The 22,424-nt window shown below is 50.8% G+C and overlaps 1 protein-coding gene across 1 annotated transcript in view; it reads left to right on the forward strand.

Moving 5' to 3' along the window:
• Window positions 1-22,424, forward strand: part of fam135a (family with sequence similarity 135 member A) — a 37,133-nt gene that overhangs the window by 11,158 nt on the left and 3,551 nt on the right. The window contains 17 exon segments of the mRNA XM_084709209.1: window positions 3,175-3,254; window positions 6,250-6,389; window positions 6,585-6,655; window positions 7,547-7,720; window positions 8,061-8,187; window positions 13,149-13,302; window positions 14,575-14,652; window positions 15,545-15,594; window positions 15,943-16,101; window positions 16,619-16,692; window positions 17,339-17,493; window positions 18,509-18,594; window positions 18,597-20,473; window positions 20,733-20,893; window positions 21,186-21,277; window positions 21,661-21,758; window positions 21,958-22,109. Of these exon segments, the coding sequence (XP_084565335.1) occupies window positions 3,175-3,254; window positions 6,250-6,389; window positions 6,585-6,655; window positions 7,547-7,720; window positions 8,061-8,187; window positions 13,149-13,302; window positions 14,575-14,652; window positions 15,545-15,594; window positions 15,943-16,101; window positions 16,619-16,692; window positions 17,339-17,493; window positions 18,509-18,594; window positions 18,597-20,473; window positions 20,733-20,893; window positions 21,186-21,277; window positions 21,661-21,758; window positions 21,958-22,109 (3,728 nt within the window).

A 22,424-nucleotide genomic window follows, 5' to 3' on the forward strand; every position in this document is an offset into this window, starting at 1 on the left:
TTCCCTCACCTGCTGTCTGAGCAGGATTCAGTGTGAACTTAGTTCTTCCAGAAACCAGTCACATAGATCAGCTATGCTCTCCTGGCCTCTAGTCTCCTGGCCTCTAGTCTCCTGGCCTCTAGTCTCCTGGCCTCTACTCTCCCGGCCTCTACTCTCCCGGCCTCTACTCTCCCGGCCTCTAGTCTCCCGGCCTCTAGTCTCCCGGCCTCTAGTCTCCCGGCCTCTACTGTCCTGGCCTCTACTGTCCTGGCCTCTACTGTCCTGGCCTCTACTCTCCTGGCCTCTACTCTCCTGGCCTTTAGTCTCCTGGCCTCTACTGTCCTGGCCTCTACTGTCCTGGCCTCTACTGTCCTGGCCTCTACTGTCCTGGCCTCTACTGTCCTGGCCTTAGCCAGCCCCTCAGGTCCTCTGGCTCCATGTTGGTTGTGTACTGGCATCAGTAATTGAGCAGCTCAGGTGAACGAGTGTTAAGAAGGTATTGTTTCTCCTCTCTGACTGAGGGTTGATTTCCTAAGCTGGTATTGAGTTAACAAAGCTGTCACCAACTAGTGTTGTTTTTGGCGGCCTGTTTTAATTTTAGTTTTAGTCTCGTCTTTGTGTCAAGCTGTCACTTGAGTTTTTATTAGTTTTAGTCACGTTCATACTCTTTTTAGTCTAGTCAAGTTTCAGTCAACTAAAAGTCTGAGCATTTTAGTCTTATTTTAGTCAGACTTATCCATGACTATTTTCATCTAGTTTTAGTCAACGAAAACTGATGAAATTTAGTCTAGTTCAAGTCAATGAAAATAAATTGTATTTTAGTCTCTTTTTAATCAAAACAGAAGTAGTCTAAGCAGTAGTCTCAAAAAGCATGTCAATGCCAAAACCATTTGTTTAATGTAGGCCTATTAGTCTAGAATAAAGTATTCAAAGTCATGTTGTTGATGCCAAATTCAGTTCACTGTGATTGCTATGTGAATGACAAAACCAGCTACAGGATTTGGCAAACAAGGGATGCTTAGTACACATGCAGTCAGTCAGGTAGGAAGAACCCACTTTAGACTCTCTCATACAAACAAATACACGCGCACACACACACACAGTAGCTACACACATTAGTCACACATGGTAACCCACTTTACACTCTCTCACAAACACACATGATACTCACACACGTTTGTCTCAGACTCTCAGTCAGTTTCAGCTCCAGTGGCTAGAGTTTAAAGCTATAGTCTAAAGCTAAAGTTAAAATGAGACACATTAAGCACAGCCTCATGAGTTAGCTAATAATAATAACGTGACTTAACGAGACGAAATAGCGTTATAACATTTTGTCCAAATTTTATTTTGTAAACTACATTTCGTCTCGTTTTTATTCGTCAACGATATTGCATTATACTTTAATTATAGTCATCGTCACATCACCAGCATTTACGTTTGCATCTCGTCTCGTTTTCGTCACTTGATGAAGGTTTGTTGACGACAATATTTAGTCATAATTTTCATTGACGAAAGCAACACTATCACCTACCTTTTTTCTACAAACAAGGTCAAACAAAAATATTCTTTATAGGGCTGCAACTAACGATTATTTTAATAATCTATTAATCTGTTGATTCTTTTTCGATTAATCGACGAATCGGATAAAAAAACAAAAAAGCATTAATTTCCAACCCTTTATTCAAAAACAGAACTGACAGTGCAAATTCAAAGTCCAAAAACCTTCAGAATGTGTGCAAACAGGCACACTATTTTGAAAAGGTTCATAATATTACCATGGATTTAATGTTATTTTCCAAGATGAGCAATTTATTTGAGTTTTGTTTAAAAAGTTATTGAAAATTGAAAGGTTGTGGAAGTAGGCCAGACTTTATTAGAATAATCTGGTGTATATTTAAGATTTTTTGACACAATTTTGAAAGTTAAGATTTGCGAGGATTAAGCTATTTTCAAAGATTTGTGATTTTCTATCATTTTATTTGAAACTTCATTGATAAAGTAAAGGCTGTGGAAGTAAACCAGACATTGTTAGATACGCTGGTGTCTGTTTGAGGTTTTATATCCCTGTAAATATTATAAAAGTCTACATTTTTCAAAATGGTATGAGTTGTTTTCACCCGGTCCCTAACGCGATGCTGCAAAGTAGCGTCTTCCGAATGTGAGACGAATGTCGAATATGAAACTAACTTCACCTTGGTCAATTAACACACTGTTTCGATGTATTTAGTGTGAAATGCTCCCACACCTTGGATGACTTGGGTCGTACTGATTTCTCTGCCTCTGACATGTGTTTCAGAACAACGTTACTCAACAACGTCTCTCCGATGGCTTTTCCTCTACCTCCGATCCTATGGAGCTAGAAAGCTGACAAAAGTATCTGAATTTGAATGTGAAAGATCTGAAATATTTTACTGTTGAATATATAATATCTGAATTATTTGTACACCGAATTTAATAAAGCTGAATTATTTTGATCCAGAAATATACATTTCTAAAATTCAGATTGCAGAAATTCAGATTTTGTCTGAACTAGGCCAAAGGTGAAACAGATTGCTTTCACAGGGAAAAGTAGACGATTTCAGAACGACCAAATGTTACCTCAGAACAAACTGAGTTGCTAGTTGGAGAAAGACCCAGACCACACATGCGTATCTGGGGTAGCACACATACATCTTGCCAATGTCAGCCCGATGGGGTAGCACACATACATCTTGCCAATGTCGGCCCGATGTGTAGAAGATTTGTCTGCAAGATGTAGTATGGAGATCGTTGGCATTTGAACTTTCATATTCAAATTCAGATACTTTTGTCAGCTTTTTAACTCTATACGACCTGCACTTAACTAAACTTCTATTTTTTTTTTTTTTTTTTACTCAAACATCTCTGCGACATATTGAGTGGCGTAATAATTGTGCGACACAAAGAATCAATAATGAAATTTGTTGCCAACGCTTTTAATAATCGCTTTTAATCGATTCGATGTTGAAGCTCTAATTCTTTTTCTGTCTTTCTATCTCTCTATCCCCCTTCCTTCCTTTCTTCACCGATGAGTGTTCCATGTTGCCCCAGAGTTCCACGTTCCTCCCAGGGTTCTATGTTCCCCTCAGGGTTCTATGTTCCCCTCAGGGTTCTATGTTCCCCTCAGGGTTCTATGTTCGCTTCAGAGTTCTGTTCTGAGTGTTCTGTGTTCCCCAGGTTCTACCAGCTGCGTGCCAGTATGAAGGTTCCCCCACGCGTGCCACACAAGGTGGAGGCCAGCCTGCTGCACCCCGCAGGTCAGTGAAGGTGACCTCATGGTCATAACCCCTACATCACCTCTGCAGTCCTACATCACCTCTACAGTCCCACATCACCTGTACAGTCCTACATCACCTTTACAGTCCCACATCACCTCTACAATCCCACATCACCTCTACAGTCCTACATCAGCTCTGCAGTCCTACATCACATCTACAGTCCTACATCACATCTACAGTCCTACATCACATCTACAGTCCTACATCACCTCTACAGTCATACATCAGCTCTACAGTCCTACATCACCTCTGCAGTCCCACATCACCTCTACAGTCCTACATCAGCTCTACAGTCCTACATCAGCTCTACAGTCTCACATCACATCTACAGTCCTACATCACCCTTACAGTCCTACATCAGCTCTACAGTCCTACATCAGCTCTACAGTCCTACATCACCTCTACAGTCCCACATCAGCTCTACAGTCCTACATCACCTCTACAGTCTCACATCACCTCTACAGTCCTACATCAGCTCTACAGTCCTACATCAGCTCTACAGTCTCACATCACATCTACAGTCCTACTTCACCCTTACAGTCCTACATCAGCTCTACAGTCCTACATCAGCTCTACAGTCCTACATCACCTCTACAGTCCCACATCAGCTCTACAGTCCTACATCACCTCTACAGTCTCACATCACATCTACAGTCCTACATCACCTCTACAGTCATACATCAGCTCTACAGTCCTACATCACCTCTGCAGTCCCACATCACCTCTACAGTCCTACATCAGCTCTACAGTCCTACATCAGCTCTACAGTCTCACATCACATCTACAGTCCTACATCACATCTACAGTCCTACATCACCTCTACAGTCATACATCAGCTCTACAGTCCTACATCACCTCTACAGTCCCACATCACCTCTGCAGTCCCACATCACCTCTACAGTCCTACATCAGCTCTACAGTCCTACATCAGCTCTACAGTCTCACATCACATCTACAGTCCTACATCACCCTTACAGTCCTACATCAGCTCTACAGTCCTACATCAGCTCTACAGTCCTACATCACCTCTACAGTCCCACATCAGCTCTACAGTCCTACATCACCTCTACAGTCTCACATCACCTCTACAGTCCTACATCAGCTCTACAGTCCTACATCAGCTCTACAGTCCTACATCAGCTCTACAGTCTCACATCACATCTACAGTCCTACTTCACCCTTACAGTCCTACATCAGCTCTACAGTCCTACATCAGCTCTACAGTCCTACATCACCTCTACAGTCCCACATCAGCTCTACAGTCCTACATCACCTCTACAGTCTCACATCACATCTACAGTCCTACATCACCTCTACAGTCATACATCAGCTCTACAGTCCTACATCACCTCTGCAGTCCCACATCACCTCTACAGTCCTACATCAGCTCTACAGTCCTACATCAGCTCTACAGTCTCACATCACATCTACAGTCCTACATCACATCTACAGTCCTACATCACCTCTACAGTCATACATCAGCTCTACAGTCCTACATCACCTCTGCAGTCCCACATCACCTCTACAGTTCTACATCACCTCTACAGTCCTACATCAGCTCTACAGTCCTACATCAGCTTTACAGTCTCACATCACATCTACAGTCCTACATCACATCTACAGTCCTACATCACCTCTACAGTCCTACATCACCTCTACAGTCCTACATCACCTCTACAGTCCTACATCAGCTCTACAGTCCTACATCAGCTCTACAGTCTCACATCACATCTACAGTCCTACATCACATCTACAGTCCTACATCAGCTCTACAGTCCTACATCAGCTCTGCAGTCATACATCAGCTCTACAGTCATACATCAGCTCTACAGTCATACATCAGCTCTACAGTCATACATCAGCTCTACTGAGATGAGCTCCAAGCCCCGAACGATGTTATTTAGAAGCCTAAATGTTATCAGCTGATTAGGTTTATTCTAGAATGTCGCACTCATGCTGCGCTGCTAACGCAGTATTCCTCCATCCCTCCTCCATCCCTCGTGTCCACGGCCCTCTCAGAGCTGCGCTCGACCCCATCCTGAACCAACACTATAAAGGAATGGCAAGTATATCTGCAGGAAAGCCGATTGAGTTCATTTGGCAGGAGGTGGACATGGCCTGGTTGAGCTACTCCTCACAACACAAGCTTTGTATCCCCTCGCCTCTCCTCCTTTGCCAGCGCCTCTTAGCTCGTCCCTGCCCTGGGATGGCCCGTGCCAGGGTCTGTGCCTGGCCCCAAGCCCTTTCTGTATGTGCCAGGCGTAACAAAAGAACCAGTCACTGAAGACACAGGCGGGCAGCTTGGGAAGTCTCCAGTGTTGTTCTGGGTCGGATAACTCAGAGGGGATCTGACCGGCCTAGTCCTGGTCCTTCACCTGGGGCCGAGTGGTGCTCTTCCCAGGCGGGGAACGCAGAGCAGTCAAATCCCAGGTTCTGTATGTCCAGCACAATATGACTTACAACCCTAAAGTCCAACGTAACTTTTTTTAAAGCAATGTTCTGAAGGGCTTCACAGAAGCCCTCAGTTTAGCTTCTGTAAGCCACCTAACCTTCAGTGAAGAACTGTGGTGGTGCAGTTCAGTGAGGGCTCCCCTCTTCCTGAGAAAGCACCTTGTGATTGAGAAGGACTTAGGTCTCAGTGAAGGCAGAGGACGTCGGACCAGGCAGAAGTCAGAAGCATAAATGGTGTTGAGTGAGAATACTGGTGTTGGGTAAATGTTTAACACGGGTTCTCTTCTCTACCCCCCCCCTCTCCTCTCTTCTGCTATCCTCTCTTCCCCCCACCTCTCCTTTCCTCTCCACCCACCCCCCACCCTCCTCTGCTCTCCTTTCCTCTCCACCCCCCCCCCCTCCTCTGCTCTCCTTTCCTCTCCACCCCCCCCCTCCTCTGCTCTCCTTTCCTCTCCACCCCCCCCCCCACCCTCCTCTGCTCTCCTTTACTCTCCACCCCCCCCCACCCTCCTCTGCTCTCCAGGCTCTGACCTGGCTTTTCCTGCCACCGTCCAGGAAGACATCATCAGCAGCAAGACGTTTCAGATCCTGTACAAGAATGAGGAAGTGGTGGTCAACGACGTCCTGGTCTTCAAAGTCATGATGCTATTGGACGAGAAGAAGGTAAAGCAGGAAGTGGTACGATAGTTTTCATGGTCATGTGGTCAAGTGGAATAAGTTTTGCTGAGGAGAATCGCTTTAAGCTTGCTTTCACACACACACACACACATTTTATTCCCTCGCAAATGTTTTTTTCCAGTTCAGATTACTGGTCTGTTGTGGAGGTTAATGGAGTTTGTGTGTGTGTTCATGTCTTAGGTGGAGGAGTCTCTAAATGACATGGACTTCCAACTGTGCCTGGAGCTCTACTTCACAGATGGAGACTACTCGTAGGTGTCCCAGACGCACTCTCTCCAGGATGTTCTCTCTGTGGATAGGAACAGGCCCTGTCTACCTGCACTCGTGTCTGTTTTAGTGTTGCGCGGCATACCGGTATTGGTACCGTACCACTTTTTAGGAGCGGTACAATTCTGACATTAAGAAAAACTGACTTTTATGTGCTGAAACAGGCAGTTGAACCTCAGCAATAAAAGCTGCAGGCTAGTGTGTCTTGAAGAAAAGCGGACCTGCGAGTGATGTCACCCCTGTGCTCTGCTACATGCGGCCGGTGTTCGGAGAATCCAGATCCCTGTTTCCCCTTTCGCGCGACTGTGTCAAACTATGACGTTTTCTACTGTTGCTAGGTTGAGCTGATGGGATTAAATACCATTGCGTGTGTTGGCTCATAGTATTTTCACTCAGCATTAGATATATTTATTGTTGCATGTTACTTCATTTGCAATCAAATACAGGCTTTAAGAAATAGAATGTTTTTCCCCCCAGAGATTTTATTGCTCAAGCGTTAGTCAGATGTAGCCTACGCTACTCAGATGTAGCCTACGCTACTCAGATGTAGCCTACGCTAATTCTCGTGTTGCCGTTTTCAGAGTTTGAAACACAGCTACTGCGTCTAGTGTCCATTTCAATTAAATCATGAGTATTGTTTCAGCATTGAGTAACGCAACACTACACTTGCTATCGGCATCGAAGTCTAAATGTTGGTATTGTGACAACACTAGTCTCTGTTTGTAATAAGGCTCATACATCATGAAGTGATTCAGGCTGTTAGAGAGATGTTGTCTCCCCTCTCCTTCTCTGATCTTCGTTCTCCCTCCCTCCCCACCCCCCCCACCCCCGGTATCCCCCCCCCCCGTCTCCTCCCCCCCCCCCCGCCCCCCCAGGCCTGAGGAGCCCAGCTCCCTCCAGAGCATCAGCAGCAGGACACTGCGTCTCCACTTCAGCCTCCAGCGAGGCATCCACCAGCACATCAACGTCATGTTCGACTACTTCCACCTGTCCGTCATCTCCATGGCGATACACGCATCCCTGGTTGCCCTGCACCAGCCCCTCATCAGGTCAGAGCACCTGACAGGAAGTCACCGAGCACAGGACAGGACATGATGTAGTGGACAGGACAGGAAATGACACGGTGCACAAGACAGGAAATTAACTAATGCGCAGGGCAGGTATTGACATAGATAGAATATGATATAAGAGTGCAGAAAATGACATAGAGGATGGGATATATAATACTAGTGGGATATAATGGTACTTATTTTATCTAAAGAGATACACAGAAGGGGCTAGGTAAGCTAAATTAACCTAGCCTGACATTGCCAGACCACCTCACAAATGTTAGCTTAATACTACTGTGTCTCTGTGTCTCTCTCTGTGTGTGTGCGTGCATGTGTTTAGTTTCCCACGGCCAGTGAAGAGCACCTGGCTGAACCGCAGCGCTCCAGCCCAGAGTAAAGACTCGGTCATTCCTCCTCTGGAGAATGTGGTTTTTGGCTCCAGCTACGTCAAGCAGGTGTCCCCTGATGTAAGACAACCTTCAGACACACACACACCATCCAGGGGAGAAAGGCTGTTTTTAAATCGTGTTTTCGGAAATGTGTTTTTGTGCTTTTTTAGTGCATCGACGTGCTTGATTAGTCTTGCCTAGCACATTTGGAATGATGGAGTACCTCCAAAAGATCAATCCACATCTAACGACTGGCCTGGGAGGAACTTTCAAGGTCTAGCTGAAGCTAGTTAAGTAGGCCTCAGTGTAGCAGACCCAGCCAGGCTGAACAGGAACTCTCCTCTCCCCTTTTCCTCTATCTCTCTCTCTCTCGCTGTCTCACTCTATCGCTCTGTCTGTGTCTCTCTCTCCCTCTCTCTCTCTCTCCCTCTCTCTCTCTCTCTCTCTCTCTCTCTCTCTCTCTCTCTCTCTCTCTCTCTCTCTCTCTCGCTGTCTCACTCTATCACTCTGTCTGTGTCTCTCTCTCTCTCTCTCTCTCTCTCTCTCTCTCTCTCTCTCTCTCTCTCTCTCTCTCTCTCTCTCTCTCTCTCGCTGTCTCACTCTATCACTCTGTCTGTGTCTCTCCCTCTCTCTCTCTCTCTCTCTCTCTCTCTCACTCTATCACTCTGTCTGTGTCTCTCCTCTCTCTCTCTCTCTCTCTCTCTCTCTCTCTCTCTCTCTCTCTCTCTCTCTCGCTGTCTCACTCTATCACTCTGTCTGTGTCTCTCCTCTCTCTCTCTCTCTCACTCTATCACTCTGTCTGTGTCTCTCCTCTCTCTCTCTCTCTCTCTCTCTCTCTCTCTCTCTCTCTCTCTCTGTCCTCTCTTTTTCTCCTCTTCATCTCCCCCTACCCTCCTCCTTACCTCTGTCTCAGGCTAATTAACACTAGAAGCACCAAGCCGTTTTCCCTCCTCATTGGTCAAATGACCCCGGAGTCTTCAGACCGGGAGTCGTTCCTCACACGTAATGATTGCTAGATGGCGCTTCTTGCACGGAGCTAAAGGCAAGGTCGGAAAATGAACGTTGCCGGTTAGACTGCAGTTGGTCTGTAGGAGCCCGACGTTATCAACATTTTACAGTCAGCTGACTGGTCGCGTTGTTGTCCCCAGTAAAAAGTATAAACACACAGAGACATCATAAACTGTCAGTGGTCTAATTAGATCCAGTTATCCAAAAACATGTAACGTTCTTCATTTATTGTCAGGTCACAGTCCAAGAAGGCTATTTCAAAAATGAGAGCCAATTGTAATTAGTTAGGATATTATATAGGTTTACTTGATGTTACATGCTTAGTCTTTTCATTTGAACAACTTTCGGAATGACAAGACAGTAGGGATGGTAAGATTCATTGGTGCTTCGGCATAAAAACTCAATGCGATAGATGACTGTGAGATAAAATCGCGATGCATCGTTTTAACATCTTTTCATCTGTATAATCCGATATATTTATATAGAATTGTGTGTAGGCGAACACCTTTAGTATTTAGAAATGTGACCAAAGATTTGTGACCAATAATTTTATATTTAGATAGATTCTGCCCTCTCTAACTGTTTGTTAAGCACGCTCTGATCTCCACTGCTGTCAGTGGCCGATTCTTGTCAAGTCTCTCGGCCAAGTTTCGCTCGAGTTGAAGGCGTGTTCGGGCGAGTGTTATCATGGCGGAGGAAGAGTTACACATTCCTACGAATTGCAATAAATCCAAGGTTTGGCAACTCTTAGACATTTTCCAAGAAAGATGGACTTTATTAGCCGGCTGTAATATTGAGACTCCTGCTCCAAGTGTGGATGGCGGGTTACGCAGTAGAGCACTAGAGCAGTAGAGCACTAGAGCACTAGAGCAGTAGAGCACTAGAGCAGTAGCGCAGTAGAGCACTAGAGCAGTAGAGCAGTAGAGCAGTAGAGCACTAGAGCAGTAGCGCAGTAGAGCACTAGAGCAGTAGCGCAGTAGAGCAGTAGAGCACTAGAGCAGTAGAGCACTAGAGCAGTAGCGCAGTAGAGCACTAGAGCAGTAGCGCAGTAGAGCAGTAGAGCACTAGAGCAGTAGAGCAGTAGAGCAGTAGAGCACTAGAGCAGTAGAGCACTAGAGCAGTAGAGCACTAGAGCACTAGAGCAGTAGAGCACTAGAGCAGTAGAGCACTAGAGCAGTAGAGCACTAGAGCAGTAGAGCACTAGAGCAGTAGGGCACTAGAGCAGTAGGGCACTAGAGCAGTAGAGCACTAGGGCACTAGAGCAGTAGAGCACTAGAGCAGTAGAGCAGTAGAGCACTAGAGCAGTAGAGCACTAGAGCAGTAGAGCAGTAGGGCACTAGAGCAGTAGAGCACTAGAGCACTAGAGCAGTAGAGCACTAGAGCAGTAGAGCAGTAGGGCACTAGAGCAGTAGAGCACTAGAGCAGTAGAGCAGTAGAGCACTAGAGCAGTAGGGCACTAGAGCAGTAGAGCACTAGAGCAGTAGAGCAGTAGGGCACTAGAGCAGTAGGGCACTAGAGCAGTAGAGCACTAGAGCAGTAGAGCATGATGTGTAAATCAAGTAGGTGGCCCCTCTACTACAATCAACCAGATACTTTCGAATGTGTTTTGTTCCCTTTAGATCTGTGGACTAAATATAATAAATATACTCATCTTGGGCAGTGCATTGTGCACAGGATTTCTTCTTTAGTTTGAGCTGGTAAACTGTGAATGCATCTTTCAGGTTATTTGAAAGGAGGAAGTCGCTGCAAAGAGAGTGGAGATTATATAGTGTGGCTGGCCAAATCGAGGAGTCACAGAACACAGTAGTCTGTCCGTGTCTCTTAATTATTGGAATTTGAATAAAAAAAACATTTTTACTCTACTGGGGTCTCTTTACTGCTCGGCGCTTCAAGTGTTCTAATGGTGAGTCTGCAGAGTGTCAGTGCAGAGGATGAGTCCCTCGTGGACCTAGCATCATCCCAGCATCATCCCAGCATCATCCCAGCATCATCCCAGCATCATCCCAGCATCATCCCAGCATCATCCCAGCATCATCCCAGCTTCATCCAAGCATCATCCCAGCATCATCCCAGCTTCATTCCAACATCATCCCAGCTTCATCCCAGCATCATCCCAGCATCATCCCAGCATCATCCCAGCATCATCCCAGCTTCATCCCAGCTTCATCCCAGCATCATCCCAGCATCATCCCAGCATCATCCCAGCATCATCCCAACATCATCCCAGGATCATCCCAGCATCATCCCAGCATCATCCCAGCATCATCCCAGCATCATCCCAGATTCATCTCAGACCAGCATAGCACCTCAGCAGTTGCAGAGCCCTTTAGTTGAGCAGTATATTTGAAGAGCAGCTAAACACCAAAACATCAATGCACAACAGGTCACATCAGTGCTCAGATATATCACATGGTAACTGGCCATGTTGACACATCCCTCTGAGTATTTGAGGAAGCGTCACAATCAATGTGAATGAAATTCCCTTTGAGCGGGCCAAGGCTGGGGTGTGTAGTTCCTCTTTAAGGATGGCCTTTCCACCCCCCTGTACTGCAGTGTCATGGTGTGTGTGTGTGTGTGTGTGTGTGTGTACAGGATTCATGTTCATCTGAGTTGCAGGGAGGAGCAGCCTGGTGTTTGGACCGGCACATTGCTCAGTAAAGGCTCCTCCAACACTGACCTTTGTTGCCCAGCCAAGGACAAATGCAGTCGTAACAATCTGATACATGGTGGATCTAATCCATTCTTTATAGTCTGACCTTTCCGTCATATCTCTGTGCTCTCCTCCCCCCCCCACTCCCTCCCCTCCTCTCTTCCTCTCTCCTTCTCCTCCTCTCCCCCTCCCTCCTCTCCCCCTCCCTCCTCTCCCCCTCCCTCCTCTCCCCTTCCCTTCCCTCCTCTCCCCCTCCCTCCTCTCTCCTCCTCCCTTCTCCCCCTCCCTCCTCTCTCCTCTCCCCTTCCCTCCTCTCCCCCTCTCTTCCTCTCTCCTCTCCCCCTCCCTCCTCTCTCCTCTCCCCCTCCCTCCTCTCTTCCTCTCTCCTCCTCCCTTCTCCCCCTCCCTCTTCCCCCCCTCTCCTCTCCCTTCTCCCCCTCCCTCCTCTCTTCTCTCCCCCTCCCTCCTCTCTCCTTCCCTCCTCTCTCCTCCTCCCTTCTCCCCCTCCCTCCTCTCTCCTCTCTCCTTCCCTCCTCTCTCCTCCTCCCTTCTCCCTCTCCCCTTCCCTCCTCTCCCCTTCCCTCCTCTCCCCCCCCCCTTCTCTCTCCCCTTCCCTCCTCTCTTCCTCTCTCCTCCTCTCTCCTCTCCCCTTCCCTCCTCTCTTCCTCTCTCCCCCTCCCTACTCTCTTCCTCTATCCTCCTCCCTTCTCCTCCTCTCTCCTCTCCCCCCTCCCTCCTTTCTTCTCTCCCCCTCCCTCCTCTCCCCCTCCCTCCTCTCTCCTCTCCCCCTCCCTCCTCTCTTCCTCTCTCCCCCTCCCTCCTTTCTTCTCTCCCCCTCCCTCCTCTCCCCCTCCCTCCTCTCTCCTCTCCCCCTCCCTCCTCTCCCCCTCCCTCCTCCCTCCTCTCCCTCTCCCCCTCCCTCCTCTCTCCTCTCCCCCTCCCTCCTCTCTTCCTCTCTCCCCCTCCCTCCTTTCTTCTCTCCCCCTCCCTCCTCTTCCCCTCCCTCCTCTCTTCCTCTCTCCCCCTCCCTCCTTTCTTCTCTCCCCCTCCCTCCTCTCCCCGTCCCTCCTCTCTCCTCTCCCCCTCCCTCCTCCCTCCTCTCCCCCTCCCTCCTCTCTCCTCTCCCCCTCCCTCCTCTCTTCCTCTCTCCCCCTCCCTACTCTCTTCCTCTCTCCTCCTCCCTTCTCCCCCTCCCTCCTCTCTCCTCTCCCCCTCCCTCCTTTCTTCTCTCCCCCTCCCTCCTCTCTCCTCTCCCCCTCCCTCCTCTCTTCCTCTCTCCCCCTCCCTCCTTTCTTCTTTCCCCCTCCCTCCTCTCCCCCTCCCTCCTCTCTCCTCTCCCCCTCCCTCCTCTCTCTTCCTCTCTCCCCTCCCTCCTCTCCAGGGTCATACGTTCTTGGTGTCTGACCAGTGTCTGCAGCATGCCTTCAGCCTGCACCACAGCTTGTGTGCCAGCCTGCTGTTGGCCTACCAGGGGCTGTTCTCCTACTTCTCCTCCGTCACCCAGGAGCTGCCCTCCTCTCACCGCATGGAGCTAGGTAGGCTAATGCATCACCCTAGCACAGGCACCATTACCATAGTATAGCATAGGACCCCTTAGCATAGCATAGGATACAATAACATAGGACACAACATAGGACCCTTTAGCATAGCACAGGATACAATAACATAGGACACAACATAGGACCCCTTAGCATAGCATAAGATCCTTTAGCATAGCCAGGGCCCCGAATACATTTGTCTGACCTAGCCTAGCGTAGTATAGCCAGGGTCCCTAAAACACTAGCCTAGCACAGCTAAACTACGCTTAACTCCATAACACACTGTCCTAGCCTTAAAGAGGATCATGTCACTTAAAACCTGCATGCACTTCAAAGGACACACACTGCGAATCCCACTCAGTTATGTTATTTTACGGTTTCATTTTTAGTGTGAGTATGCTTTTTTGGTGTCACTGTTGCTGGTTGATTATTATTCAGAGAGATTTTACCAACTAGACAATGACTAAAATATCATTTTGCATAATAGATTAATATAGCTACCGCCACTGACCTTTGTTTGTTATAATTATATATGTATGGATATACTGTATAATTATTAAAAAGTATGTTCCATCCAAACAGAACCTTCTAGACCGTTTCTGTTTTGATGACGTGTTTGTTGCAGTGAAGGGCTGCTCACTGTCACATTGTGTTGCATGTCATTTGGTTCCCCCCATTTTTAACCCTCCTTGTTCCATCCAATTAGTATCTCACTGACACCTGACAGCTCTCAGGAGCCTAGCTAGTGTACTCACTAACCTAGTGTGCTACCTAACATAGTAAACTAACTAACCCAGTGTACTTACTAACTTAGTGGACTCACGTAGTGTACAAACTAATCTAGTGTACTTACTAATCTAGTGTACTTACTAACTAACCAAGTGTACTTACTGACTTAGTGGACTCATGTAGTGTACTAACTAACCCTAGTGTAATCACTAACCTAGTGTAACTTGCTGATCTCAAAAACTAACTAGTGTACTTAAGATCCACTGAGCTCTACCACTTGCATCAGCTGGGTGGAATATAGCGGTGTTCTGGGTACTGGGTTCCAGTACAGGAGCCCAGACCCCTGAGATGAAGCAGACTTGAAGGAGCCCCCATCCCCCCACACAAGCCTGCACATCACCCACCTGCTCTGACTAGCCCCTCCTGCTCACTCACCCAACACCTCATGTGCATGAGAGGTACCATAGAATCCCCGCCTCCCCCCTTCATGCGCATAGGGCAGAGCAAGGTTAAACATGCCTATATGTACAATCCTACTAGCCAAGTCCAGCATGCAAGTCCTATATGAGAGAGTTCTCAGAAGACCCTATCCCAGAGACCAAAGGCACGTCTCCATAGGTACGTCCCTCCATCTCTCCCTCCCTCCATCTCTCCCTCCCTCCATCTCTCCCTCCTTCCCTTGGTTCATCCCTCCTGCCTTTCCTGCCCCCGTCTTCTCCTTCATCATCTCTCTGTTCTATAGTTCCTTCCTGTGTTTCATCACACCTGCTCACCAGTGAACCACTCTCCAGTCGCTGCTAACGAGCGCTCGACTGAGCCTGCTGTCACACTCAGCTGTAGTGCACGCACACACACACACACACACACACACTCATAGCCTCATGGTTTTGTTTCTGTTGTCAGAGTTGGGTGACTCACATCATTCTGTCACAGTTATAGCACTGGAGACCTGGTGTGTCCTGTCTGTCTGTCTGTCTGTCTGTCTGTCTGTCTGTGTGCACTCGACTCTCATGTCTGTCTGTCCAGCTGTCTGTCTGTCCAGCTGTCTGTCTGTCTTCCTGTTTAACTGTCTGTCTGTCTGCCTGTCTGTCTTCCTGCCTGTCAAGCTGTCTCTCCAGCTGTCTGTCTACTTGTCTGTCTGGCCTGTCTGTCTGTCTGTCTTCCTGTTTAGCTGTCTGTCTGTCAATCTGTCTGTCAAGCTGTCTGTCTAGTTGTCTGTCTGTCAAGCTGACTGTTTAGTTGTCTGTCTGTCAAGCTGTCTGTCAAGCTGTCTGTTTAGTTGTCTGTCTGTCTGTCTGTCTGTCTGTCAAGCTGTCTGTCAAGCTCTCTGTTTAGTTGTCTGTCTGTCTGTCTGTCTGTCTGTCTGTCAAGCTGCCTATCTAGTTGTCTGTCTACCTGTTTGTGACCCGTCTGTATCTAATAACCAGCAGTCTCTCCAGCCCTCCACTAAACAGCCGTGTGTAGTAGCATGGCCGGAGCCTCAGTCTGACGTGTGCTCCTCCTCCCCCAGAGACGGTAGACGTGGAGGGCAGGCTGGCCGACCTGTGTGACCAGGTCAAGGTAAGATCCTCCATGCTCACCGCACGCACGCATGTCACACACAATCATGATGATAAAACTCATTTCCTGTGGGTCGTTCACCTCTTCACCTTTGGACCTCTGACAGTTCTCCCCGTTGTTTGAATGTGTCAATTATTGCGTCACGTCAACATGCGGCACATGTAGCCTGTGTTTTTATATTGGTTGGTTGTTAAGGTTGTGTGTGTGTGTGTGTTTGATGAACACGCGTTCATCCATGTGCACGTCCGTGTGTGTGTCTGTGTGTGTGTTGCACGTCTGCACGCCTGTGTGTCTCGGCGGTGTGTCTGGCGCCCCCTGGTGTGTGACGGTGGGGCTGTGTCCCCGCAGCAGAAGGCCGAGAGCCCAGATGAGCTGGCGGAGCTGGTGAACATGAACCTGGCCCAGCTGTGCTCCCTGCTCATGGCCCTGTGGGGACAGTTCCTGGAGGTGGTGTCCCTGCAGGATGGCGTGGCCGCGCTGCTGGCCGCGGAGCACCACACCCTCAGGGTGAGAACACGCCAGGGCCTCTCCACAGGCGCTCATCAGAAACACAATGGGTGTTCAGGCGCCATGACAGTTGAACAAACAAAGGAATTTGCTTTGGCAGGAGAGCCTACTTCGGCAGCCGTTTTCGGCGGCAAATAGAAAAGTTACAGTATAAGATGAGGAGAGAGGAGGAGAGAAAAAGGCAGCCCCCATACCATGCTCCTGGAGGAGTACAGTGTGGGAACAGGCCATGTTGGTTAGGATGGCGTTTATTTAGTAGGCGACATGTAAAGAACGACAATGACATAGCAAACAGATCAGGCAAGGACGTGATTTATGCACCATTTGTATGTCGCTTTGGATAAAAGCGTCTGGAAAAAGAATAACATCTAAAAACACAAGGGTCTTCAGAGGCTTTTTCCTTATAAATATATATATATATATATATATATTTTTTTTTTAATGCATATTTCCTATCAACCAGAGTCTAGCAGAGAGAGAATACCTGTTGTGCTGTGTTGTGTGTGTGTGTGTGTAGGTGAGGCGGTTTGCAGAGGCCTTCTTCTGCCTGGAGCACCCCAGACAGACTGCTCTGGCCTATCAGGAACTACAGTAAGATACACACACACACCTGTCACCCCTCACCTCCTCTCTCACCTCCTCCGCCTCTCTCACCTCCTCCCCCTCTCTCACCTCCTCCCTCTCTCACCTCCTCCTCCGCCTCTCTAACCTCCTCCTCCGTCTCTCTCACCTCCTCCGCCTCTCTCACCTCCTCCCTCTCTCACCTCCTCCCCCTCTCTCACCTCCTCCCTCTCTCACCTCCTCCTCCGCCTCCCTCACCTCCTCCTCCGTCTCTCTCACCTCCTCCGCCTCTCTCTCCTCCTCTCCCTCTCTCACCTCCTCCCTCTCACCTCCTCCTCCGTCTCTCTCACCTCCTCTCCCTCTCTCACCTCCGCCTCTCTCACATCCTCTCCCTCTCTCACCTCCTCCCTCTCTCACCTCCTCCTCCCCCTCACTCACCACCTCCTCCTCCAGTCTCACCTCCTTCCCTCTGTCACCTCCTCTGCCTCAGTCTCACCGCCTCCTTGAAAAATAATAATACAGCAAGTGAAGTTCCCTTCAGTACTGTCATACAGAAAATATTTTAAGTGCCTTTAATTTTACTCTTTAATTCCTCGTAATGGGCAACCTGCTTTGGAATCTCCAACTATTTGAAAGTATTTGATGTAGTATTTGACCCCTGGCCTGCTCCTCTCAGCGCCCACAGCCACCAGCAGATGACTACCGCCATCAAGAGCTCCAACTACTTCCTGTCTCTTCCCCCACTTCCTGTGGAATGCGCTGACCTGGACGGGGACGTCAACTCTCTGCCAATCATCTTTGAGGACAGATACCTGGCCTCCATCACTGAGGGTCAGTACAACTGGCCCCACATCAGTACAACTGGCCCCACATCAGTACAACTGGCCCCACATCAGTACAACTGGCCCCACATCAGTACAACTGGCCCCACATCAGTACAACTGGCCCCACATCAGTACAACTGGCCCCACATCAGTACAACTGGCCCCACATCAGTACAACTGGCCCCACATCAGTACAACTGGCCCCACATCAGTACAACTGGCCCCACATCAGTACAACTGGCCCCACATCAGTACAACTGGCCCCACATCAGTACAACTGGCCCCACATCAGTACAACTGGCCCCACATCAGTACAACTGGCCCCACATCAGTACAACTGGCCCCACATCAGTACAACTGGCCCCACATCAGTACAACTGGCCCCACATCAGTACAACTGGCCCCACATCAGTACAACTGGCCCCACATCAGTACAACTGGCCCCACACACGCACAGGAGAGAACAATAAAGTCCAGTACAGGAGAGAGCAACAACTGATACATTTACATTACATTGTACATTTAGTCATTTAGCAGATGCTCTTATCCAGAGCGACTTACAGTAAGTACAGGGTCATTCCCCCGGAGGCAAGTAGGGTGAAGTGCCTTGCCCAAGGCCACAACATAATTTGACGCAGCTGGTAATTGAACCTTCAGATTAATAGCCCTGTTCCCTCACCGCTCAGCCACCTGACTCCCTACGTAGAGGTTTTGTAGAGACTTTTCCTCTTTCCAGTTCACTGATATATATAAACACGTGTCCAGGCTCACTGGAGACAGGAAGTAGGAAATGTGTGGCGGCCTGCAGAAACCCAACACATGGTGAACATGTGACTTTCTGGGTATTATACATATGCAAACTCCTGACTACAAATCTGTGTAAATCACTCAGATATATTGAATTCATTCGATTTGACATGGCTTGAAAATCTTTCTAGCTAACATGTCCAAAATGTAATGTAATGTCCCCTCCCCCCCTTCCCCTCCCTCCCTTCACCCCCCTCCCCTCCCTCCCTCCCCAGATCGTGATGGGCCCTGGCTGGGCATACAGCACGTGCCCAGGAGAGCCTCCGCGTCTGGTCGCCCCGACAGGACCGCCCCCCGGGACTACACCCCCGGCCCCCCCCCTCCTCCTCCGCCTGCCCCAGCCCCCCCGCCGACCCCCGCCACGTCGTCATGGACACCAGCTGGCCCGACAGCTGCGACCCGCTGCCCAAGTCCAAGGGCAAGGCCGCCAAGCTGAAGAAGAACGCTAAGGCCGACAACTGCAAGAAGCTGATCCGCCAGGGCTCCAGGGACTCTGTGGTGCTGGTCGGGTACAAGAACCTCAAGATGGCTGGAGGTGCTGGGGGCGGGGGAGGTGCTCCGCAGGGGGGCGAAACTCCTCTCACCCCCAGGGAGGAGAGGGAGGCCCTGCTGGGGGAGCCCAGCTCAGACCTGCCCCCCAGGACCGCTGGCGGTCTGGTTGGAGGGGAGGCCTCTTTCCCCGCCCCCGAACCTGGGCCGGGCGCTGTTCCAGGCGCTGGGCCGGACTGGCTGGGGGCGGAGGCTGCTGGCCTGTCCAGCCACACAGCCTACAGCACCACCCTCCTGAGCCTGGACGCTCAGAACAAGCCCCAGGCAGGCACTGGGGCTGCTGCCCCCAATCGGACCCTCCCCCTGGAGCCCTGCAGCCTGAAGCACAGCCCTGGCTCCACCGGGCACCCTGGAGCTGTCGGACTTCCTGGTCCTGCTGGTTCTTCTGGGCTGAGGCACATCGAGGTTCGGCCAAGCCCCAGAGACCCCTACCTTGGGGACAAGGTCACAGTCCTGCTCCCTTGTCGGACAGACCCAGGCCCCCCGGGGTCCCGACCGGGGCCGGCCTCCCTGCAGAGCGCCAGGCTCCAGGACGGGGGGGTGGGCGCCGCTCCCTCTGCCTCGTCACGTCTCTCCGACTCGGGCATGGAGAGCGAGCCCAGCTCCCTGGCCCCGGGCCTCCAGGCTGGAGGGGTGGGGCTGGCGGCCGACTCCCCCCCCCTGCAGCCAGACAGGCCTCCCCTCAGCCCCTCCCCTCAGCCGGCCCCCCTCAGCTCCACCCCGGGGCTCTTCCCAGAGAACACCAGCGGTGTGAGTGGGGTCCAGTCCTCCCTGACCTCCATCACCTCCCTGCCGTCGGACGAGGAGGGCGAGGCGTCCAGGGCCTCCAGCGGGGCCGAGGGCCCCACCAGGAAGTCCAGCGTTCTGGTCCAGGAGCAGAGCCTGGTGTTTTCTGCCGAGCCGGACAGCAGAGCCGGAACCAGCATCCTCTACCCGGACCGGGCCCCGGCCCCAACCCTGACCCCAGCACGCTGCACCCTGCCTGGGCAGGCTCTCCGCCCAGGCGGCTTCACCTCCACACCTCCAGCCGACTGCCAAGCGTCCAACAATCCGCCCGAGCTGGACCCAGGCTCCAGGCTGGCCGGAGCCCCTGAGGGCCTGGGGCCCCCAGAAGGGGTGGGGGTCTCTGGGGTGGAACCCCAGGCCACCTGTCCCTCCAGTAACTCGGCCACCAGCAGCACTGACCTGGTGAAGAAAGGCATGGTGGAGAACTACTTTGGCTCTCGCTCCAGCACGGACGTGTCAGAGATCAGCCCCGTGGAGACGTCCGCCATCACTCTGGGGCTCGGGGCGGGACCCGGGCCTGGAGGGCAGGAGGACGAGGACGAGGAGGAGGACCAGGAGATGATCGAGAACGGCTTCTACGAGGAAGGCGATGGCTCTGCCTTCCTCAACGGGGCGACGGAGGAGGAGGAGGCGGAGGGCGAGGGGGACCGGGGGGCGCAGGGGAGGAGTCTGCTGTTTGAGCAGTTTGGGCTGGAGCAACTCCCTGAGCCCAGGGGCGTTCCCCCGGGGGCCTGCCCCCGCCCCCCTCCTGGCCCCTCCTCCCAGGCCCCGCCCCCGGCCTCCCGGGGCCCCGCCCCCCCAGCCCTGCAGTGGTTTGAGAAGGCCCCTGCGTCTCATGTGAAAGCGTGAGTGGAGATTTCGCTGGCTTTTTAGGGTTGGATCGAGTTGTTCTGCCTGCAGAGACGTGCAGCCGTAATGTGAATATAGTGTAACTGCAGTGTTGTTACGATAGGTCATTAGATGGAGTTACATGGTTGTTAATGTAACCTTCACGTCAAATGTTGGCGCATCATTTACACTTGAGCCAAGCCTCCTCTCTTCTTCCTCCCACCCTCACCTCCTCCCTCCCTGCCTCCCCCCTCCTCCTCCCCCCCCCCCCTCCAGGTTCCTCCAGGGCCGTGAGGAGCTCCGGCAGCTGCGCCTGCCAGGCTTCCTGTACAGCGAGGTGGAGCGCCTGGCCTCCACAGTGCCCTACTTCAGCCTGGAGGAGGACGACAGCAGCGAGGAGGGCATCCACCTGGTGGTGTGTGTCCACGGCCTGGATGGTGAGCAGCGTGCGTGTGTGTGTGCGTGTGCGTGCTTGGCAGCATGTGGTGATGGGGATTAGGGTTAGCATGAGTGATCTTTACAGCCAGGCTAGACCTGAGATCCTGGATCTGGGGGATCTGGAGCGGTCCTGGGTTTGTTGTTAACTTTGTGTCTCACATTTCTTGCCCTCCTACCTCTTCTCTCCTCTTCCTCCTATCTTTCTCCTACCCATGCTACTCTCCTCCTCCTCTCTTACTCCTACTCCTTTTCTCCTCCTCTCCTACCTATGCTCGTCCTCCTCTCCTCCAGGTAACAGTGCAGACCTGAGGCTGGTGAAGACCTACCTGGAACTAGGACTGCCTGGATCCAGAATAGATTTCCTCATGTCTGAACGCAATCAGGTAACCAGGTAACCCTAACCCCACCAGCTAACTAACCTAACCAGATAACCAACCAACCCCGCCAGTTAACTAAACTAACTGGGTAACCAACCAACTAACCAGTTAATTAAACTAACCAGTGAACCAACCATAAAACCCCACCATTTAACTAAACTAACCAGGTAACCAACTCCACCAGTTAATTAAACTAACCAGTTTACAAAGTAACCAACCCTACCAGTTAACTAGGTAAACAACCCCACCAGTTAACTAAGCTAACTAGGTAAACAACCCCACCAGCTGTGGATGTCAGACTGTGGACAGTCTCTCTCTCTGGATGTCAGACTGTCTCTCTCTCTCTCTCTCCTGCTTCTGGACGTCAGACTGTCTCTCTCCTTCCACAGAATGACACGTTTGCTGACTTTGAGTCGATGACCGACCGTCTCTTGGACGAGATAGTCCAGTACATCCAGATCTACAACCTCACCGTCTCCAAGATCAGGTCAGTCTGGAAGACTCCTGCTCTGCTCCCATACTGAGAACATCCTGCTCTGCTCTCATACTGAGAACATCCTTCCTTGAATATACAAAACTTTAACCAATCAATGCATGATGAAGGTAATAGGAATCAAAGATGTTGAGGATGCAATGGGACAGTATGTTTCTGTCCGTGTTCTGATGTGGTGTGGATGCTGTGCCAGCTTCGTAGGCCACTCCCTGGGGAACCTGATCGTGCGCTCCGTCCTCACCAGACCCAGGTTCAAATGCTACCTGAGCAGACTGCACACCTTCCTGTCGCTGTCTGGGCCCCACCTGGGCACGCTCTACAACAGCTCCGCCCTGGTCAACACCGGTAAGCCCGGGGGGCGGGAGGAAGAGGAGGGTGTGGAGGGGGAGGGAGGGAGAAGTGTGGTGTGTCTGTAATGCAGGAGTGGGTTTCATGGTTGTGGTCATGTCTATCCCATCCTCAACCTCCACTCTCCTCCTCCTTCCACTCTCCTCCTCTTCCTCTTCTCCTCCACCCTCCTCCCTGTCTCCTCTCTCCTCCACCCTCCTCCCTGTCTCCACTCTCCTCCACCCTCCTCCCTGTCTCCACTCTCCTCCACCCTCCTCCCTGTCTCCACCCTCGTCCCTGTCTCCACTCTCCTCCACCCTCCTCCCTGTCTCC

Source organism: Hypomesus nipponensis, chromosome 11, assembly GCF_054491055.1.
Source record: "Hypomesus nipponensis isolate SF chromosome 11, ASM5449105v1, whole genome shotgun sequence".
NCBI lineage: Eukaryota > Metazoa > Chordata > Actinopteri > Osmeriformes > Osmeridae > Hypomesus > Hypomesus nipponensis.